Source organism: Salmo salar, chromosome ssa11, assembly GCF_905237065.1.
Source record: "Salmo salar chromosome ssa11, Ssal_v3.1, whole genome shotgun sequence".
Lineage (NCBI taxonomy): Eukaryota > Metazoa > Chordata > Actinopteri > Salmoniformes > Salmonidae > Salmo > Salmo salar.
The window spans coordinates 59575022-59595102 of NC_059452.1; the positions used below are offsets into that span (position 1 = coordinate 59575022).

The window sequence follows — 20081 nt, forward strand, 5'->3', positions numbered from 1 at the left end:
GCCTGAATGGATAATGTTTTAGGTACGAACCAGTCCACGGGGGATAGAAGTGTATTGATGGCTGCATACAATGCATTTGCACGGTAAGATGGAAAAGACTCAAATCGCCATCTGCCTGCGTGTATGCACAGACACAGGCCCACACAAGCACACGTATACACACACACACAAAATCAAATACATTATTCAGTTCAACCAAACACTAAAACATTTAAAGTGTTCTTACATAATGAAGGTTGAAGTCTCACCTGTAGAAGAGCACATAGGCCTCAGCATTCTGCACCACCGTCTCATGGACCTCCGTTACATACTGGTCATCAAACTCGTACCACTGACCGTTAATCACGTTCTGACAGTACGCTATGTAGTGACCACCTAGGAGGGAGGGGAAGAGAGAGAGAGAGAATAGGAGGAAAAAGACAGAGGAAGCGAGAAGAGAGAGGGGGGAGGCAGTGAAAAAGAGGTTAAAAATGTTGATAGTAAGCTATGAAGAAAACACCCGACACACTAAGACTATGCTGCGGTGAATCACAACCAATATCAGCCAAACAAACATGTCAAAAATAGCTGGAGGGAGTCTTTAACGTTAGGTAATTCAGTCAAGGGTCACCCACTGCCTGCGGTGCCATGGTGACAGATGAGGGACAGCAGGTCATAGGTGGTGATCTGGGAGGGGCTGTCCTTGGCCAGGAAAGGTCGGAGTTCGAGGCCCTCCAATGGGAAGGCCACGTGGCTGTTGATCTTGAAGGAGTACATCACCTCATGGCGAAAACGTTTCAGGTGGATGCACAGGATCTGAACACAGAATTTTCATTATGAAGAATTTTCTTTCAGGAAATCTATAAGGTTGTTCCATTTGATTTCAATCACTTTTTGACTGCACCCCTTTTGATTTGAATGAAACCTTCCATACATATTTGCTCAGATTTGTTCAGAAAGTGACTTTTTGGAACTGATACATGTACTAAAATTGACATTTCTACTTTGGGAAGGTACCACAAAGATGGTTGGAGGTTTACACATCAGAGAATGTTGACTTGAGTGGGAATATCAGTTGTTTTAAATTACACTGTCAATCTTCCATAGGAAACCTATTGAATATAGGTTATAGATATATAGATAATAGAAGAGACACTCCCATTTAAAGAGCCACTGAACACGCCGATTGGCACGTGTGTTATTCTGTTGCTCATAAGAAAAATTAGACTTCAGTCTGGTAGGTGTGTTTTCTAACCGATTCCGCGTTTGGTTAAAGATGTTCATCCATGAGACACTGTAGACACGGAAGCCTATTTCACTTTCTCAAAATCCCCAGAATGAATCTCAGATTTCTTGAGTTTACGTTTTGGCCGAGGATGTGTTAGTTGCGCAATTTTACTTTAACTAGGGTGTTTGGTGCAGTATTTTTCCAGTAAAAAAAATGTGCAATGTGTTGTCTTATGTAAACAAAGTCAGAACTGCTGGACAGGTCTGTCTCACTGTCTATGCTATTGGATCGAGAGCAATCACAGCGGCAGCAGCTGTTCAAATCAAAACCCAACCTTATTTTACCCGTTGTGACGCACAGATGTTCCAAACTCCGTTTTAGACCAGACTGACTGTGACCAAAATTATTCTGTTTACGCTTTGTAGTAAATTTTGACACTAGAATAACGGTTCCTGACTCATATCGATGCCATGAAGGGATTTGTTGCTTTTTAAAGGCAGTCGCTCTTTAAGTTGATATTCAATAGTGGTGGACCGGCAGCAATCTTTGTGGTAGTAATTGGAAGTTTAAATTTAAATTCTATTTAAAATGCCAATTGTGTACCAGCAATTGATCTTTTTTTTTTAATGTAATTTTTTTCCTTTTTTACCCCTTTCTCCTCCCAAATTTCGTGGTATCCAATTGGTAGCTACAGTCTTGTCTCATTGCTGCAACTCCCATACAGACTCAGGAGAGGCGAAGATCGAGAGCCATGCGTCCTCCGAAACAGACTCAACCAAGCCGCACTGCTTCTTGACACAATGTCCGCTTAACCCGAAAGCAGAGGAAACACCATACACCTGGCGACCGTGTCAGTGTGCATGTGCCCGGCCCACCACAGGAGTCGCTAGAGCGCAATGGGACAGGTACATCCCTGCCGGCCAAACCCTCCCCTAACGATGCTCGGCCAGTTGTGCGCCGCCCCATGGGTCTCCCGGTCGCAGCCGGCTACAACAGAGCCTGGACTAGAACCAGGATCTCTAGTGGCACAGCTAGCAACTGCGATGCAGTGCCTTAGACCACCGCGCCACTACTGAATTATATTTCTATGATTGAAATGACATCCACCCTGTATTAAAGAGTATGCTGTGTCTCAACCGATGGTGGGCACAAGACATACATTTCAGATGATGTAAATTAGGGTCTAAATTACAAAATATGCAAAATGTAAAGAGTTTATGCATTTTTTGACAATTGATGTTAAAGGTTAAAAAATGAAATCATTTGTATTAACCGACAAACTACAGACTGGGGTCATTTTGATATACTGTATAAAAATCTGCTAATGGTATACAAAGTCTGCCAATGGTATAAATACTTAACAGAATTGCAATACAGAACTCTACACAGAGAGCTGTAACAGTGTGTATTCTCCGATAAGTAGTTATTCAGGGCAAATCCATTGTTTCACATCAGATGGCGTCATGTTGACGCTGGTCACTCAACCGATCAATCTTGTAGGACGTGGAACTCATCTCTAAAAATCAAGATTTTGCTCATCCGCCTAACATTACTTCCTAATTCTGAAAATCCCTCTGCTCTCAGTAGCTATGATGTACTGGCTACTACGACAAACCATGCACGCTGGATATGCTGATCAAACTTTCTCCAGCTAGCAGCCTAGTGCAAGCTTGTTTGAATGGCCATACGGTAGCTAGTTTGCCAGCTTGTTGATGAAGCTGTACGGCACCAAAGTTAAGGGACTGTTCTCAGAAATCAGCATCTATCTGACTGACAGATGGCACTGTGCCTCGCTACTTTGTAACATTTGGCCAATGCGATAACGTCGCAGAGACCAGTCAGCTGTGCTGTAGAAGTCAGCGCACTATCACGGCAGAACAGATATCATGAAAACTAATTTATGCATAGCTAGAACTTCACTACACTAGCTAGAGGGAGTGTTCAGCATTGAGTGTGTGAACTGGCATTGTTAGCATCCCTGCCTTTCCTTCCATATGGACTGATTTGAAATTGGTTCAGCCAGCAAGAAGACACTAGCATTAGCAAGCACATTTACGCGCACATTTTGAATTTAATAAATATTGATTCCACCACCACAAAACACCTTAGCTAGATGAAGAACTAGGTAGTGAAGACTTTCTCATGACAAATGTTTATATATTAGTTACAGGTTCGTCGTTTTTAAGGTAAGAATTACTCTTTTGAGGATGAAAGGGGGGTTCAGTGGATGATGTCACCTTGGTAACATTTTCAAATGTAAGGACAGCATATTGTAGCCAAACTTATTTTTATCTACCTCATGAGTGTTTGCGAGTTATCAGACAGATCAGTGCAGACGGTCATCGCGCTATCTGATGTGAGACAATTAAAAAATATTTATTTGAATGTAGGTTTCTCTGGAGACAATATTAACTTATACATATCAGAGGGTAGAGGGGGACCTGTTGCAGCATGAGTATGTCCGTGTACTAAATATAAATTACCTTACCACAGTGCATTCGGGAAAGTATTCCAACCACTTGACTTTTTCCACTTTGTTACGTTACAGCCTTATTCTAAAATTTATTAAACAGTTCTTTCCTCATCAATCTACACACAATACGCGATAATGACAAAGCAAAAACAGGTTTTTAGAAATTTGTGCAAATGTATTTACATAAGTATTCAGACCCTTGTTATGAGACTCGAAATTGAGCTCAGGTGCATCCTGTTTCCATTGATCATCCTTGAGATGTTCCTACAACTGTATTGGTGTCCACCGGTGGTAAATTACATTACATTACATTTAAGTCATTTAGCAGACGCTCTTATCCAGAGCGACTTACAAATTGGTGCATTCACCTTATGATATCCAGTGGAACAACCACTTTACAATAGTGCATCTAAATCTTTTAAGGGGGGGGAGGGTTAGAAGGATTACTTTATCCTATCCTAGGTATTCCTTAAAGAGGTGGGGTTTCAGGTGTCTCCGGAAGGTGGTGATTGACTCCGCTGTCCTGGCGTCGTGAGGGAGCTTGTTCCACCATTGAGGTGCCAGAGCAGCTAACAGTTTTGACTGGGCTGAGCAGGAACTGTGCTTCCTCAGAGGTAGGGGGGCCAGCAGGCCAGAGGTGGATGAACGCAGTGCCCTTGTTTGGGTGTAGGGCCTGATCAGAGCCTGAAGGTATGGAGGTGCCGTTCCCTTCACAGCTCCGTAGGCAATCACCATGGTCTTGTAGCGGATGCGAGCTTCAACTGGAAGCCAGTGGAGAGAGCGGAGGAGCGGGGTGACGTGAGAGAACTTGGGAAGGTTGAACACCAGACGGGCTGCGGCGTTCTGGATGAGTTGTAGGGGTTTAATGGCACAGGCAGGGAGCCCAGCCAACAGCGAGTTGCAGTAATCCAGACGGGAGATGACAAGTGCCTGGATTAGGACCTGCGCCGCTTCCTGTGTGAGATAACAAATTCAGTTGATTGGACATGATTTTGGAAAGGCACACAGACTGAGCAATTGGAAGAGATGGGCATTGGTCAGGGAGGTGACCAAGAACCCAATAGTCACTCTGATTGGAGCTCCAGAGTTCCTCTGTGGAGATGGGAGAACCTTTCATAAGGACCACCATCTCTGCAGCACTCCACCAATAAAGCCTTTATGGTAGAGTGGCCAGACGGAAGCCACTCCTCAGTAAAAGGCACATGACAGCCCGCTTGAAGTTTGCAAGAGAAAGATGAATGGAGCAAAGTACAGAGAGATCCTTGATCAAAATCTGCTCCAGAGCACTCAGGACCTCAGACTGGGGTGAAGGTTCACCTTCCAACAGGACAACGACTCAAGCACATAGCCAAGACAAAACAGAAGTGGCTTCGGGACAAGTCTCTGAATGTCCTTGAGTGGCCCAGCCAGTAGCTGTGCAGCGACACTCCCCATCCAACCTGACAGAGCTTGAGAGAATCTGCAGAGAAGAATGGAAGGAACTCCCCAAATACAGGTGTGCCAAGCTTGTAGCTTCATACCCAAGAAGACTCAAGGCTGTAATCGCTGCCAAAGGTGCTTCAACAAAGTACTGAGTAAAGGGTCTGAATACTTATGTAAATGTAATTTCATTTATTATCAAACTGGTTTTTGCTTTGTCATTATGGGGTATTCTGTAGATTGATGAGGGAGGAAACTATTCAATCAATTTCATAATAAGGCTGTAATGGGAAAAAAAATGGAAAAAGTAATGGGGTCTGAATACTTTCCGAATGCACTGTATATGCTTAGTTGCAGTCAAAACAGCTGACAAGTCTGTCAGTGGTATGAATTATTGGTAGTAATACAGAAACCAGCTAACCTCAATGTATACATATAGAAGAAAAATCCTATAATATTATATATGTGCAACGTATGATATTTTGGGTGCCATTACATTTGGTTTGAAGTGACTGAGGATTCGGGCTTTTTGAAGCATCCTGCCATAGGCACTGCCACCAGTGATGCCAACTTAGCAATTTTGTTGCTAGATTTAGCAACTTTTCAGACTACCCTGGCAATGTTTTTTTCAAACAGCACCTAGCAACAAATTTAGCTACTTTAAAAAATGTATTTGGAACTTTTAGCAACTTTTGAAAAGTGACTCAAACGCTAAAATGCACACATTTTCCCTCTAAATGACACAAAAACGATTTTCTCTGTCACACACTCAGTCACAACACACGTGCCTGGCTGCAAAAGTGCATTGTGAGTGACGTCAGCAGCCAGGCCTGCAGCAATTTCAGCAAATTGCAAATCATTGTTGGCTGACTCCAGCAACAGTAGTATGCGTACGACGAGACAAACCCAAGGAATATAGTTGGTCACGAATGTTTGATCTTGAACAGAACTTACAACATCAATCAACATGTCTCAATCAAAATTGTACAGCCAGAAGTACAGAAAAGAGTGGGAGTCTGTACCTGATCTTAAAGGGTGGCTGAAGCCAGTAATTGGGGATGATTGTCGGGCATACTGTGCGTACTGCAAATCAGATATGCTTGCAAAAATATGACATCAAAAAACATTGTGCTACAGCAAAGCATATAAATAAATCAAAACCGTACAACCCCGCAACAGTCTACATTACCACAGTTGGTTAAGAAAGTGGATAACTGCAAAAGTGCAGAAGCTACTATGGCAATGGCCATTGAGGAGCATTGTTCGCTGCTAGCATGCGACCATTTAGGTATGGCTTGCAAAGCTGCCTTTTCAGATTCTGTGGCAGCAAGAAACTTCCAAGTGCACAGAAATTATTAGGGGAGTACTGGCTCCTTATTTTATCAAAAGGGTAAGATGCGGGGGATGAGAAGTTCAGTCTCCTTTTGGATGAGTCCACTGATGTCAGTGTCTTGAAATACCTGGGTGTGGAGATTTGGTATTTCAGTGCTAAAAAAAGAACCGTTGTGTCCACATTTCTCGGGCTGGTTGAATTGGAGGGGGGCGGTGCCAGATCAATAACAAAGGCAGTAGTTGAGTTTCTTGAGAAGTGTAACCTTAAAAATGAGAATCTTCAGTGTATTGGCACAGATAATGCGTCCGTGATGACTGGGGTGCACAACAGGGTGCACAAGATTTTAAAGGAAAAATGTGCATTGCCCAAATTTCCCCTGTGTGTGCCATTCTATACAATTGGCTGTCAGTGCAGCATCCAAAGAAACCATCCCTAGGAGTGTTGAGTACTTAATCAGGGAAACCTACAACTGGTTTTCGATTTCCCCAAAACAGTGCGAGGCGTACAAAGCAGTGTATGCCACCATTAATTGTGGCCAGAAACCCCTGCAGATCACCAAAGTGTGTGCCACACGTTGGCTATCGATTGAGCCTGCGGGAAGAACTGAAACTCCGCTTTGAGTTGACCAAGGCTAGTGAGCATTGCTACATGGTGGATGTGCTCCACGCCATGTACATGGACAAGACCAACAAGGTCTACCTGACATTCTTGAAATCAATCCTGTCCGACATACAAGTTGCAGTGAAGTCATTTGAGGGAGAGCAAACAGATCCTGTCAAGCTTTTGGACAATCTGGTACAACTCTTAACATTAATTTGCAGCAGAGTAGTCAACACTATGGCAAAAATGTATGTCCTGAAGGATGCCATTGATGGACATCTCAGTCCATCACTATTCCTTGGGTACCTTTTCGAGAGCACGTTGTACCAACTCAGTATTGCGCCAGAGGACAAAAAGGTCATATGGAGACGGTGCATCAACTACATTGTTGCTTTAAGCAAGGAGCTGCAAGCAAGGCTCCCTGACAACCTAGAAGCCTTGCGAAACATGGCCTTGTTCAGTGTTAAGGAAATGTTAAAGCACAATAAAGGCACCACCAAAATTATTAAAGTAGCTGAGCTACTGGGGTACCAGCCCCACACAATTGATCAAATTGTTTCCCAATGAAGATACATCCATCTGTTTAAGTGGGACTCAACTGAAAATACAGTCGAGTTTTGGAGTGAAGTGAATAACTACACAGACTCTTCCGGGTCAAATCCATTTGAAGAACTGTGCAAAGCTGCGCTCGCCACACTCAAATGCGGAGGTTGAACGGCTGTTCAGCCAAATGAGTGTGTTCCAGTCAAAGTTAAGATATAGAATGTCACTGCACACTCAAGTCCATACTCCTGGTGCGGTATGGACTGAAGCTGGCTGGTGATACCTGTTACCAGCATAAACTACCAAGTGAAGTTCTGCAGCAGATTGGCACCACAGCAGCATCCAGTTTTAAGGCCACTCCATCCTCTTCTGCTGGTTCCAGCTCCGTGACAATGCAGTTGGACAGTGAAGATGAAGTGGATTTCCTTGCCAATCTATGATTCATCATATTTACAGTACGTATGCAAGGAGTGGACTTTCTGGAACTGGCGGAAATACACAGCTGATGGTGGCAGTGTGCACTGCAGTGTGAGCGAGAACAGTGGCAATATCTAGAGGAAACCAGTGAGCAGCTAGCCAGCCAAGCAGCACAACAACCTGGAGAGAGCTGGAGAGAGATGCCTAGCGCACACATCAGTATCAGTAAGTTGCTTGTTCAATAAGATAGCATATATACCTTCTTATTAGCTTGTACCTATAATTGTTGATCAGTTAGGTAGCATGTTAACTACCAATACACTGCTTAAAACTATAATTGTTCAGAATGTGTAGGTTTACTAGTTAAAAAGAAAAGAAATACAATGCAATTGTTCAATAATTCAATGTGTTGCGTTTAAAAAAATCTGATCATATAAAATGTGTTGTGTTTATATTACTTTTACAAATAAAAATATGTGATAATAAACAAACAAATCTAAACTACCAAATGTCAAATCATATGATACCAGAATCAAATTATGGTAAACTAGCTTTTTAGCACTAATGTGGTTTGTAATTTGTAAAAAAGCTGCACATTATATAAAGGGAAAATTTATATTTCAGTTCTTCAGAAAATGCAAATGAAGTGTAACTTTACTAAAATAACAGTCTGTTTTGGTTATTTCTTATTTTAGACAACATTAACTACATGTCTAATGCAGCTTTGATAAGAAATAAGCATATATTTTGCTTTGATTGTTGCTTTTTTTCAATAGTTTCTTCTGGGATCAAAATGTTGATAACTGATGTATGTAAAATATCTCAGCAGCTTGAGGGTTAAAAAACATTTATTTCAAGAAATTATCAAATAGTTTGACAGCCCTGTTTGTACGCTTTTAAATTATATCAAATTCAATCATTAATATTTTCCAGTGATGAAGACATGGATGTGATGAAGACATGGTATGTTGGGGTATGCAAAATGGGTCAACTTTTATCACCTCTATCCCCTGAATGTTTGGGCATTCAGGTCCAAAAAGTCACTTTCTGACCACTTCTACCATAGGCAAATACGTATGGAAAGTGTTGTTCAAATCAAAAGGGGTGCAGTCAGAAAGTGATTGAAATCAAATGGAACGACCCTATAGATTTCCTGAAAGAAAATTATTCATAATAAAAATCAAGGAAATGTCACAACTTAGGCATCTTCAATCATTTTGATAAGGTAGTTTTATCTTCTATGCAGGATGTCAAAGTATGATATAATAGAAGCCGTTACCTCAGGTAGCCGAAGTACTTTGCAATATTTTACACCATTTCTCAATCTGGAAGGGAAGTGAAAAAGTATTAAAATGTGTGTTGTAATGTGATCTGTTTTACCAACTAGACATATTGATCTTCTAATGATAAAATGATCTACAAATTCCACAAATACTTACTTTTTACACCTTTCACAGCTGTACATGTTGTCCCCTGCAAAACAATGAATGAAGAAATTACTGACCATTTATTTCATGTTCTGATTATGAACGGATCATACAGCTGAAATCTAGGCATCTTATTAGACAACTTTATCGTGACTAGTTTACCTTTGAGCTCATCAGCAGCGAAGAAGGCGGCGAGGCAGTCCTCCAGTGTGACCATAGGACCCCAAAACCAGCTGGGGATACAGGACACCACAAACCTGCAGAGGGGGGAGACATGCGGGGGGGCTGATTACATAGTAAGCACAATGTGGCTGTTACATATACTTTCATACTTGTTACAAGATTAATACATAGATGACGTTGGAACTGTGAATAGCCAGCCGGACAGAGAAAGACAGCGCTAACTAGCTACTTCTTTGAGAGTCAACTACAAGTCGGCAGGGGGGGGAGGAAGAAGTGAGGCAGAGGCTCAATTCTCCATAATGCTGCTGTGTGAAATTTATGATGTGAGGAACTACTGCTATCAATGCGGGCGGCGAGTCTGCATGATCGGAGTCCCCCAACTCTGCTGGGGAAGTCCTGCTCTATCGCACTCACGGTTGTGTATGAAGTTATTGTCCTGTTTATTTGTGTATCCTCGTCCCCAGGCTGGAAGGAAGTGTCTGGTGACAGACTATTACTATTTGTGCCTAGTGGGTCTACTGTGTAAACTGTTTATGTTGTTCTTGTTTTTTAACCGATCCAAACAAGAAGTTCCCTCACGGAAAAATAAAGTTAATATAATCCAGATGTGGCAGATAGAAATTCATTGAATAGAGCTGACATGATTCCTTGTTCTACATGACAGACCATCATACCTGTTCTACACCACACACTCCCAGTCTATCCCCTTCCCCAGCACCCCCAACCCTCGAGCCCCATCCCCCTACCCCTCAGCTCCCTCACCTGCGTATGGAGTCCATGATGTAGGTGATCCAGCCCTGGGAGCCGTAGACATCCAGAGATACCCCGGTCTTGGCTGGGAGGTTCTGGTGGATGGAGGAGTGTAGCTTGGCCAGGTCCTCCTTACCTGGGATGGGCAAGGACAGGTCCTGGAAGGTCTCCACTGTGGTCGACACCTATAGGGGGAGATGAGAGATGAGGAGAGAGAAGAGAAGAGGGGACAGCGAGAGCGAGCGAGAGATGGTCTTAACAATCTGAACAGTGATAATCCAAACAAGCAGAATCCAACATATTCATGGAAAAAGTAGGATCAAGTTTAGGCATAAGAACATGTGGTAAAATGTCTACAAATTGCAACACGTCAACGTTCAATATGCATGTGACAGTTTTGTGAGGTTTCAATAGAAGAAGTGGAGCTGAGTTATGTAAATGGCGCACCCTTGTGCTACGACACATGACACACAGCTCACCCTGTCACAAGTCAGACACTGGACCAGGCTGAGGATTGAGCCATCGAAGATGTCTGAGATGACGCTGCGGTAGCGAGACTGCTTCTGTTTCTTGGCACCCAGGAACAGCTGGGCTGTGGAGGATTATGGGAAACGTAGTTTGTGTATGAGGGGGTAGAGTGTGTGTGTGTGAGAGAGTGAGCATACGTGACAGTGTGTATCTGTGTGTGTCGGTAGACTGCGTGACAGAATGTGTGTCTGTACGTGTATGTGAATTGACCAGAACCCCCCATACCTTTCTTAAAAGAGTATGCGGGCCCTGCAGAGCGGAAGGGGCTGGAGCGAGTGGGGTTGGGGGAGAGTTTAGGGTGCAGTTCCTGGACAGTACAGACGGGGCTGCAGGGGCGAGACTGGGGGCGCTTCTGCATCAATGCCTCATTGTCGGGCTCTAGGTAGAGGTGGGTAGGAGAGGAAGAGGGGGCTTTTAGAGATTACTCACATCACTACAACAGGTCTCTCCACACACAGAAACACACACAGAGACACACACACATACACATAGTTGCTCGCACACACACTTACATATATTTTTTGATGTTCTACTTCCACCATTACCAGGCCCCTACCTGGAGTGCTGTTGCTCTGCGTCTGCCCCTGTGTCTGACTCGGACCCTGTGGCCTAGGGCTAGGGGGGGTCCCCTCCTCCTCCTCCGCTCCCCTCTCCAGACCACCCTCTTCGGCCGCTGTCGTATCCACATCGGCGTCCTCGTCCATCTCCTGGGAGCCCCTGTGGAGGGGCGAGCCCAACACCCTTTTCTCCTTCAGCCTCTCTTTCTCTGAGATGGGCCCCCCTGTGCCTACCCCTCCGCCCGTGCCTGTCCCCCCTCCTCCAACTCTCGGCCCCACCCCACACTCGTCCTGAATGAGCAGCTCGGGCTCCCCCAGCCCCCCTCCCTCCCCCCGGTCGCTGCTGGCGCCTGAGTCGCAGGAGAGGAACTCGTCCTCGGAGGGGGAGCGGTCGCCCCCATCCCTCCTATCATCCCCCTCCCCTCCACACTCTGCCAGTGGCTCTTTGAGCTCCTCGTGGAGCTGGTCCATCAGACAGCGCAGGAACTCCTGGGTGTCCTACAGTAGAAAACACAGAGGGAGAGTGTGCTGAGCAGTCCTATACACTGAGACGTGTGTGTGTGTGTGTGTGTGTGTGTGTGTGTGTGTGTGTATAGTGTGGACAGTATTGTATGAATGTTCCCTGCAGCTCCTAGGGACAGACAGAGACAGCCATTGAGACACACAGGCTTAACCACACACAGGCTTAATTCAACATCATTTTTAGATCGAGATAAATGGATTCTCCATAATCAAAACTAAACAAGTGAAATACACACAATCCCATTCCAACATTCCAATCTTGATGAACGGATTTCATCTGGTTACTGTGGGTTAGTTAAATAATGTCTGCATCCCAAATGGCACCCTATTCCCTATATACTGCACTGCTATGGCCCTGGTCAAAAGTAGTGCACTACATAGAGACTAGGGTGTCATTTGGGGGGGACACCATTGGCATCTTGAAGTGTGGTGCCAAGATGATGAAATCAGCTACACAACAATCAATCAACCAATCCAATTTAATTGTCCCCAAAGGGAAATTCGATTTGAGGTTACAGGGGTGATTTGGGGGGATGAGGGGACATAGGGAGAGGTGGGTTAGGTCAGGGGTCAGAGAGAGGGGTCGGGGCATTGTTTTGTTCCCTACCTGCTGGGAGCTTGCCCCTACCTGCTGGGCGTAGCCACGGAACATGGGGTTGACCAGCTTGATGCCCTGGGACAGACTGGTGGGGACTACGTAACTGGGCCTGGAGCAGAGAGAATAGAGAGAGAGGAAAGAGAAAGTCTGTTTTTTCTTCTATTACATAAGTCAGACAGTATCTTGCTGCATTCTTGGATATCATCTTATGAATCGCTATTGCAAAAATGTGCACACTAAGAGGTACTCTACAGAGAGATAAGTACTGTAACAGAGATAAGAAATATAGTGTCATGTGTGTATAGTACCGTTTCTTGTGCCAGAGCTCAGAGATCAGTTTCTGGTAGCTTTTGCACAGTGCAGGCTTTTTGTCAGTCCGCACCAATCCACTGCAGTCCAGGAAGAACTGAGTGAGAGGAGGACTGGAGAGGAGAGAGATTAGAAGAGAAGAAAGTAAGAAAGAACTGATCAGTCAATGTTCAAATCTATGAAAACGAATACAATCCCTTCTGCTGAGATGAAGGTACACATGCACATGCTCGCTCGCACACTCATTCACACTCAAACATTTCAGTGACAGGTCTCAGAAACATGTCAATCTATCTGCCATAAATCCCCAGACTAATGAGGAAATAAGACAGGAAGTGACCTCACCAGTTGGACAGGGCTTGAAGCGCTGCGTTCATGTAGCAGGAGTTACCAATATTCTTCATCCCTGTCAAACCTTGGAGAGGATGAGATGTAGGTTAAAAAAAGCCCTAATAACATCATACATGTATATTTATAACATTAGGACTATATGGTAAGGACACTCCACTGTATTTATACCTAACATTTGGAGAACATGCATGACACAGACCCTGTCAGTTAATGATGAACTTCAGTCTATTACCGTTACTTAAATGGATCTGGTACCTGGTCTGGTACCTATTCTTAGGCTCAAAAACAATTATATTTCTCCTAACCCTGATCATCTGGCTCTCAGATCATTTTGGACATCTCTGCCCAAATCAGCTTGACATAATTCACTAAGGACTGCAAAGCCTGTCAAAGGATGAAAGAACCAATTCTACAGAGTTTTAAACCTCGACAGCTGGCCTTTGCCTGATTGATGTTACATTTGTAACATATGTTAATTTAAGCTGCAGATCATATTTGATAGCTATGGTTGTGTCATCCATAAAGATAAAAATACAAAGATGTAACGCTAAGGGTGTCAGTTTAACAGCGGATATGCTGGACTATAGTTTTTACTGTTATTGAATAGATCCCATGACGTTGAGAGAAGGGGGTCTGAGGTTACCTCTAGGTTTGAGCGCATCCTCCTCCGACTCCGACCACTCTTCTTCGGCTACCGCGATAGGGACTGCCTTCAACGGGTGGTGGTGACTCACTGGTTGATGAACTGCATCCTGGGAAAGTAAGTAACCGTTAAAAACAACAAATAATGACATCAGTGTCTGCCTGTGGATTGCCAATTACACAATACACACTGCTCCAAAAAATAAAGGGAACACTAAAATAACACATCCTAGATCTGAATGAATGGAATAATCTTATTAAATACTTTTTTCTTTACATAGTTGAATGTGCTGACAACAAAATCACAAAAATAATCAATGGAAATCCAATTTATCAACCCATGGAGGTCTGGATTTGGAGTCACACTCAAAATTAAAGTGGAAAACCACACTACAGGCTGATCCAACTTTGATGTAATGTCCTTAAAACAAGTCAAAATGAGGCTCAGTAGTGTGTGTGGCCTCCACGTGCCTGTATGACCTCCCTACAACGCCTGGGCATGCTCCTGATGAGGTGGCAGATGGTCTCCTGAGGGATCTCCTCCCAGACCTGGACTAAAGCATCCGCCAACTCCTGGACAGTCTGTGGTGCAACGTGGCGTTGGTGGATGGAGCGAGACATGATGTCCCAGATGTGCTCAATTGGATTCAGGTCTGGGGAACGGGCGGGCTAGTCCATAGCATCAATGCCTTCATCTTGCAGGAACTGCTGACACACTCCAGCCACATGAGGTCTAGCATTGTCTTGCATTAGGAGGAACCCAGGGCCAACCGCACCAGCATATGGTCTCACAAGGGGTCTGAGGATCTCATCTCGGTACCAAATGGCAGTCAGGCTACCTCTGGCGAGCACATGGAGGGCTGTGCGGCCCTCCTAAGAAATGCCACCACACACCATGACTGACCCACCGCCAAACCGGTCATGCTGGAGGATGTTGCGGGCAGCAGAACGTTCTCCACGGCATCTCCAGACTCTGTCACGTCTGTCACATGTGCTCAGTGTGAACCTGCTTTCATCTGTGAAGAGCACAGGGCGCCAGTGGCGAATTTGCCAATCTTGGTGTTCTCTGGCAAATGACAAACGTCCTGCACGGTGTTGGGCTGTAAGCACAACCCCCACCTGTGGACGTAGGGCCCTCATACCACCCTCATGGAGTCTGTTTCTGACCGTTTGAGCAGACACATGCACATTTGTGGCCTGCTGGAGGTCATTTTGCAGGGCTCTGGCAGTGCTCCTCCTGCTCCTCCTTGCACAAAGGCGGAGGTAGCGGTCCTGCAGCTGGGTTGTTGCCCTCCTACGGCCTCCTCCACGTCTCCTGATGTACTGGCCTGTCTCCTGGTAGCGCCTCCATGCTCTGGACACTACGCTGACAGACACAGCAAACCTTCTTGCCACAGCTCGCATTGATGTGCCATCCTGGATGAGCTGCACTACGTGAGCCACTTGTGTGGGTTGTAGACTCCGTCTCATGCTACCACTAGAGTGAAAGCACCGCCAGCATTCAAAAGTGACCAAAACATCAGCCAGGAAGTATAGGAACTGAGAAGTGGTCTGTGGTCACCACCTGCAGAACCACTCCTTTATTGGGGGTGTCTTGCTAATTGCCTATAATTTCCACCTGTTGTCTATTCCATTTGCACAACAGCATGTGAAATGTATTGTCAATCAGTGTTGCTTCCTAAGTGGACAGTTTGATTTCACAGAAGTGTGATTGACTTGGAGTTACATTGTGTTGTTTAAGTGTTCCCTTTATTTTTTTGAGCAGTGTATTAATAGAACATAGGCTGCATTTCAGCTCACAAATGTAAATTGTGAGCTAATCAAAATTAAACAGAATAGTTTAGTTAAGTAAAATGTTATATTAAATAAATGCTTTATACATAGTGCATAATACAGTAATCATGAATAGTTTATTCATGTTTACTAATGAAAGATATGATGGCGTTACCCATATTTGATATAGGGCCCATCCCAAATAGCGACCTATTCCCTATATAGTGCACTACTTTTGACCAGAGCCCAAATGGCACGTAAACATAGTATAGTTGACTATAATTCAGCTGACCTTTGTGCGATGGCGTACCTGGTGTTCCTTAGCTTTACAGTGGTGGGGAGTGTGTGTGGCAGACATTGCAGGGACGACTGCAGGCCTCTGCTCCAGAAACACCTCCCTCTCACACACATAGCACCAGATCCTGAAAGTGGTCAGGTTCACCGTCAGGTTGTGTTTATTTGCCTTGGGGGATGAGCAAACACACACACACACTAAGCTTTGAAAAACGTTGTTGCATGCTTTCTAGAAATGGCATCTCTCACTATCCAAGGAAAAAAAGCTCTGCGAAAAACTCACCTGTGCATGTAGGGTGCTGTGATCTGAAAAGGTTTCTCCACAGCCAACATATTGACACTCGCTCTGACCAAGAGAAATAAAGTAATACATTAGAAATAAACATCTATGGGGTAAAAACTAAAATATATATAATCCATCTGAAAGAGTGTTATAAAAGTGTAATAATAACACATCCTAAGAATTATGTCATGGCCTTTGAATCTATCTCAAAATATTTTGAGGAAGAACAGACCCACAGGAAACAAGAACAGACCCCCTGTTGTTTACCTGCAGACAGGCCCAGAGGTTGGGACCTCCCACTCCACATGACTGGCAGGATCCCTTCAGAATAGGACAGAAAACAAACAGTATTAGACAACAATCTAGGCTGAAAAACAATCATACAGCACCATCTCCTATGTGATTCTGTCAGACCACCAGAATGTCTTAAAAAAATGTTGACATTTTGCGAAGGCAAATCTAGAAGATGTGACTCAAAACTAAAAGACATGCATGGCTTGTCACAAATTACATCCATTCCATACATATTCCAGAAGCTCGACGCAGCAAGTCTCTCTTGAAACCATTCATGCTCACCTTGGATTTCTGCAGAAGCTCCTCCTTGGTTACCTCCCCTATGGAATTCAGGTGGGGACAAATGTCCCCCTGGTCACACATGTTTATTAAACTTCTTCTAAAGATCAAATAATAAACAAAAAGGCATTAATCTATGACATTTTGTATGGGCAGGTAAAACATGAAATGGAAGCAAGCTGACAGAGTCAAAGGCTACAAGCAGTTACACTTCAATCAAGGTGTGTGACTAACTCTGCAAGCCAGCTATTACAAAATGTATGGAGAATTCATGATTGGAGGGAATTCAGCTAACAATGAAGCTCTTTGATTTAGCTAGCCGGCTACTCTACTCACTCAAACAAAGCTTTGAACTTGAAATCATATGGAACAATGCAACAATTCACTGTTGGGTGGTTCCATATGATTGCAATCACTTTCTGACTGCACCCCTCTTAAATTTGAAAGAAACCTTCCATACATGTTTGCCCATGGTAGAAGTGGTCAGAAAGGGACTTTTTGGACCTGAATGCTAAAACATTCAAGACATTGAGGTTCTCAAAGTTTTAATCACTGGTAAATATATCATTTGAAAGCTTACAAACAGGGTTGTCCAACTATTTTCTTATTGACATTTTAAAAAAAAGTATTTTTTTTCATATTCATATTTGTTGTAGCTTAGACCCTATTTACAGCTTCTGAGGTGTTTGTGATGGGCCCGCCATCGGCTGAGACACAGCATACTCTTGAATACTGGGAGGATATGGCTGATAGATGTACTAAAATGTGAATAAAATTGAAATTTCATCTTTGAAATAGTACCACAAAGATAGGAGGTCGATACATCAGAGTATGTTCACTTGCAATGAAATATCCATTGTTATAAATTAAACTGACAATCTTCCATTGGTAACCTATTGAAATATTGACAATTGAATAGGCATTACCATTCAAGTTTACATTCAATGGTGGGTGGATGGGCGGCTATCTTTCTGGTAGTAATTGGACGTTTTAATTCAATTTAAATATTAATGGTGCACCAGCTAAATTGCAGTGGTCTGAAGGGATAGGTCCAAACTATGAATAATATTTCAATGATTAAAATAACACCCACCCCTATTTTACATCAGCTCAGGTGTTTGTGTTGTGCCCGTCATCAGACACAGCATAGACACAGCTACCATTTTGTTTAACTCACAAATGTTGTATTTTAGCCCTATTTTACATCAGCTCAGGTGTTTGAGTTGTGCCCGTCATGTAAAATAGGGCTAAATTACAACATTTGTGAGTAAAAAAAATGATAATTGATGTCAAAGGTTAAATAACAAAAAAGATATATATATATATATATATATATATATATTTCAAGAAAACATAGAATAGTTGGTACACTTTCAAATGATATCAAACTCAACAGTTTGATATTAAACTAAAACTCAACCAGAAAGATATGAGATCCATGTTTTGTACCGAGCGAGGAGGTTCTCGCCATCTTAGCTGCCGCACATCTAGCATTTCCCATCATCTTTGCAGGAACTAGTCGTTTAACACAAAACATGGATTGAATATCTTTCTGAATTTGTTTTTTGTGGAACCACCTGCAACTGGAAACTGACATTTCTAAGATACTTTTTTTCACCGAATCGAGTATAGCCAAGAACAGGTTAGATGAAAAATCTATGGCGGCGATGTGTATGGGTCTTTCCTGTAATGCTCAGTAATGGACACCAAAAATCTTTGTTTATCCAATGCTGTATATAAACCCTGGGATTGTAGATGCTATGTATTGGCCATTGAGAAGCTTTGAAGCCACCGGTCCGCCATTATGCCACTTCCCAGTAGGAGCAGTCCTCCATAGAAATTAATGGAACAGTATTTCAATTAAAGGTTAAGGACAAAATTACATGTATTTAAGTAACATTAGTCATCTAAAAAAAATACACTTGTAAGGATGTTTTTATAATTTTTTAGCTCACATAATATAATTTAAAAGTATGTATTAAGGTGTACATTTGGCAAAAAACAGATGTCGACATTAATAAATGCATTGCTATAGCTTCCAAAATGTTGTTTTACGACGGTGAGGGAGTGCCAAGCTGGAGGCACGGTGGATTCAACACATCGCCCCATATTAGTCATCTAGTGTGTGTGTGATATATATATATATATATATAAAAATTGGTTTATGTCACATTATCTGGCATACAATTTGCCCGTTCATATTGTTAGATGTTTAGGGTTCCCACATGCCAATATTACCTCGGTTGTTTACGACAAAACAGACGGAAGACAGTTGGCCTGTGCCAATTTGTTATCTGCGTCTCCGAACACCTGTGTGTAAACAGAAGACGGATGCCGAAATATACTGTTGGCTGCAACTGTGTTAAAACAGTATACAATAAGTGTATATTTTGCATTTGGGTAATTATTTTGATGTAATATGATAATAGTGTCCTTTATGTTTCTAGAACCGTACGATAATTGGCACTTGAGATTCGATTCACTGTAGACGGAGTATTTGGCTGCCAGCCAACTCGCTTTATGAAAGGTCCTTGGACTATAAGGAGTAAAGTCAGGCTCCTTTATTCCAGTATTGGGCTAGCGTACATTCTGTAGCTACCAAAATGAGTCAACTTTGAGCATCTCTAACTCATGAATGTTTTGGCATTCCGGTCCAAAAAGTCACTTTCTGACAACTATTACCATGGCCGGGTAAACATGCATGAAAAAGATTTCGTTCAAATCAAAACGGGTGAAGTCAGAAAGTGATTGAAGTCATAGAACATCAACCCTGTAGCTAACTGCATTCTAGAAATTGATGATAAATTAATTCATCATCTAGCTACCGCATATCAGCCAACATAGGCATATTGTTTCAGAATGAAATCAAAGACGAGACAACATTTTTCTGCACTTTGGTTTGGCCACAGAGCCACCGAAATAACAGCTCTGCTGCAAACTTGAAGGCCCTGTTTTCCTCTCCAGACTAGCATCAGACATTAAGGATGACAACAAATTCATGCTTTGCCGGAATTATATTTACCAACACCGGGCGATGTTAGAACAGTTCATTTACGGGAAAACTTCCGTTAAAGATAGGCAAACAGTAAGTTAACGTCTAACTAGTGATTGTACGCCAGCTAGCTGTTGTAACGTGAATGTACTACTGTTAGCTGCTGGTGCTGCCGTCGTACAGATTGGTTTTACGTCAGTGTTGTTATGCACAATGTCAGCAAGAACAGGAACTATGGGGAGTGATAAGGGACATATATAAGCCTAAGCAACGGTACCACCTGACATGACATGATACCAACGCCTTC

The 20081-nt window shown here is 43.1% G+C and overlaps 1 protein-coding gene across 9 annotated transcripts in view; it reads right to left on the reverse strand.

Annotated features, from left to right (window-relative positions):
- LOC106562719 (ubiquitin carboxyl-terminal hydrolase 20) overlaps positions 1-20081 on the reverse strand; it is a 40183-nt gene extending 20102 nt beyond the window's left edge. The window contains exons 1-18 of one of the 9 annotated variants that reach the window (XR_001319083.2): positions 19805-20074; positions 16786-16882; positions 16477-16530; positions 16210-16272; positions 15925-16095; positions 13861-13969; positions 13212-13281; positions 12866-12979; positions 12567-12666; positions 11437-11935; positions 11106-11258; positions 10832-10944; positions 10365-10537; positions 9582-9676; positions 9432-9465; positions 9272-9317; positions 615-795; positions 249-375 (exon numbers count right to left, since the gene is read on the reverse strand). Coding sequence is in view for 8 of the 9 variants with exons in the window: in XM_014127720.2 (XP_013983195.2) it covers positions 249-375; positions 615-795; positions 9272-9317; positions 9432-9465; positions 9582-9676; positions 10365-10537; positions 10832-10944; positions 11106-11258; positions 11437-11935; positions 12567-12666; positions 12866-12979; positions 13212-13281; positions 13861-13969; positions 15925-16095; positions 16210-16272; positions 16477-16530; positions 16786-16866 (2183 nt within the window). In the remaining variant the exon portion in view is untranslated. Of the gene's footprint in view, positions 1-248; positions 376-614; positions 796-9271; positions 9318-9431; positions 9466-9581; positions 9677-10364; positions 10538-10831; positions 10945-11105; positions 11259-11436; positions 11936-12566; positions 12667-12865; positions 12980-13211; positions 13282-13860; positions 13970-15924; positions 16096-16209; positions 16273-16476; positions 16531-16785; positions 16883-19804 lie in introns of all 9 variants that reach the window. The other 8 variants (XM_014127720.2, XM_014127717.2, XM_014127719.2 and 5 more) reach the window with 8 other exon arrangements.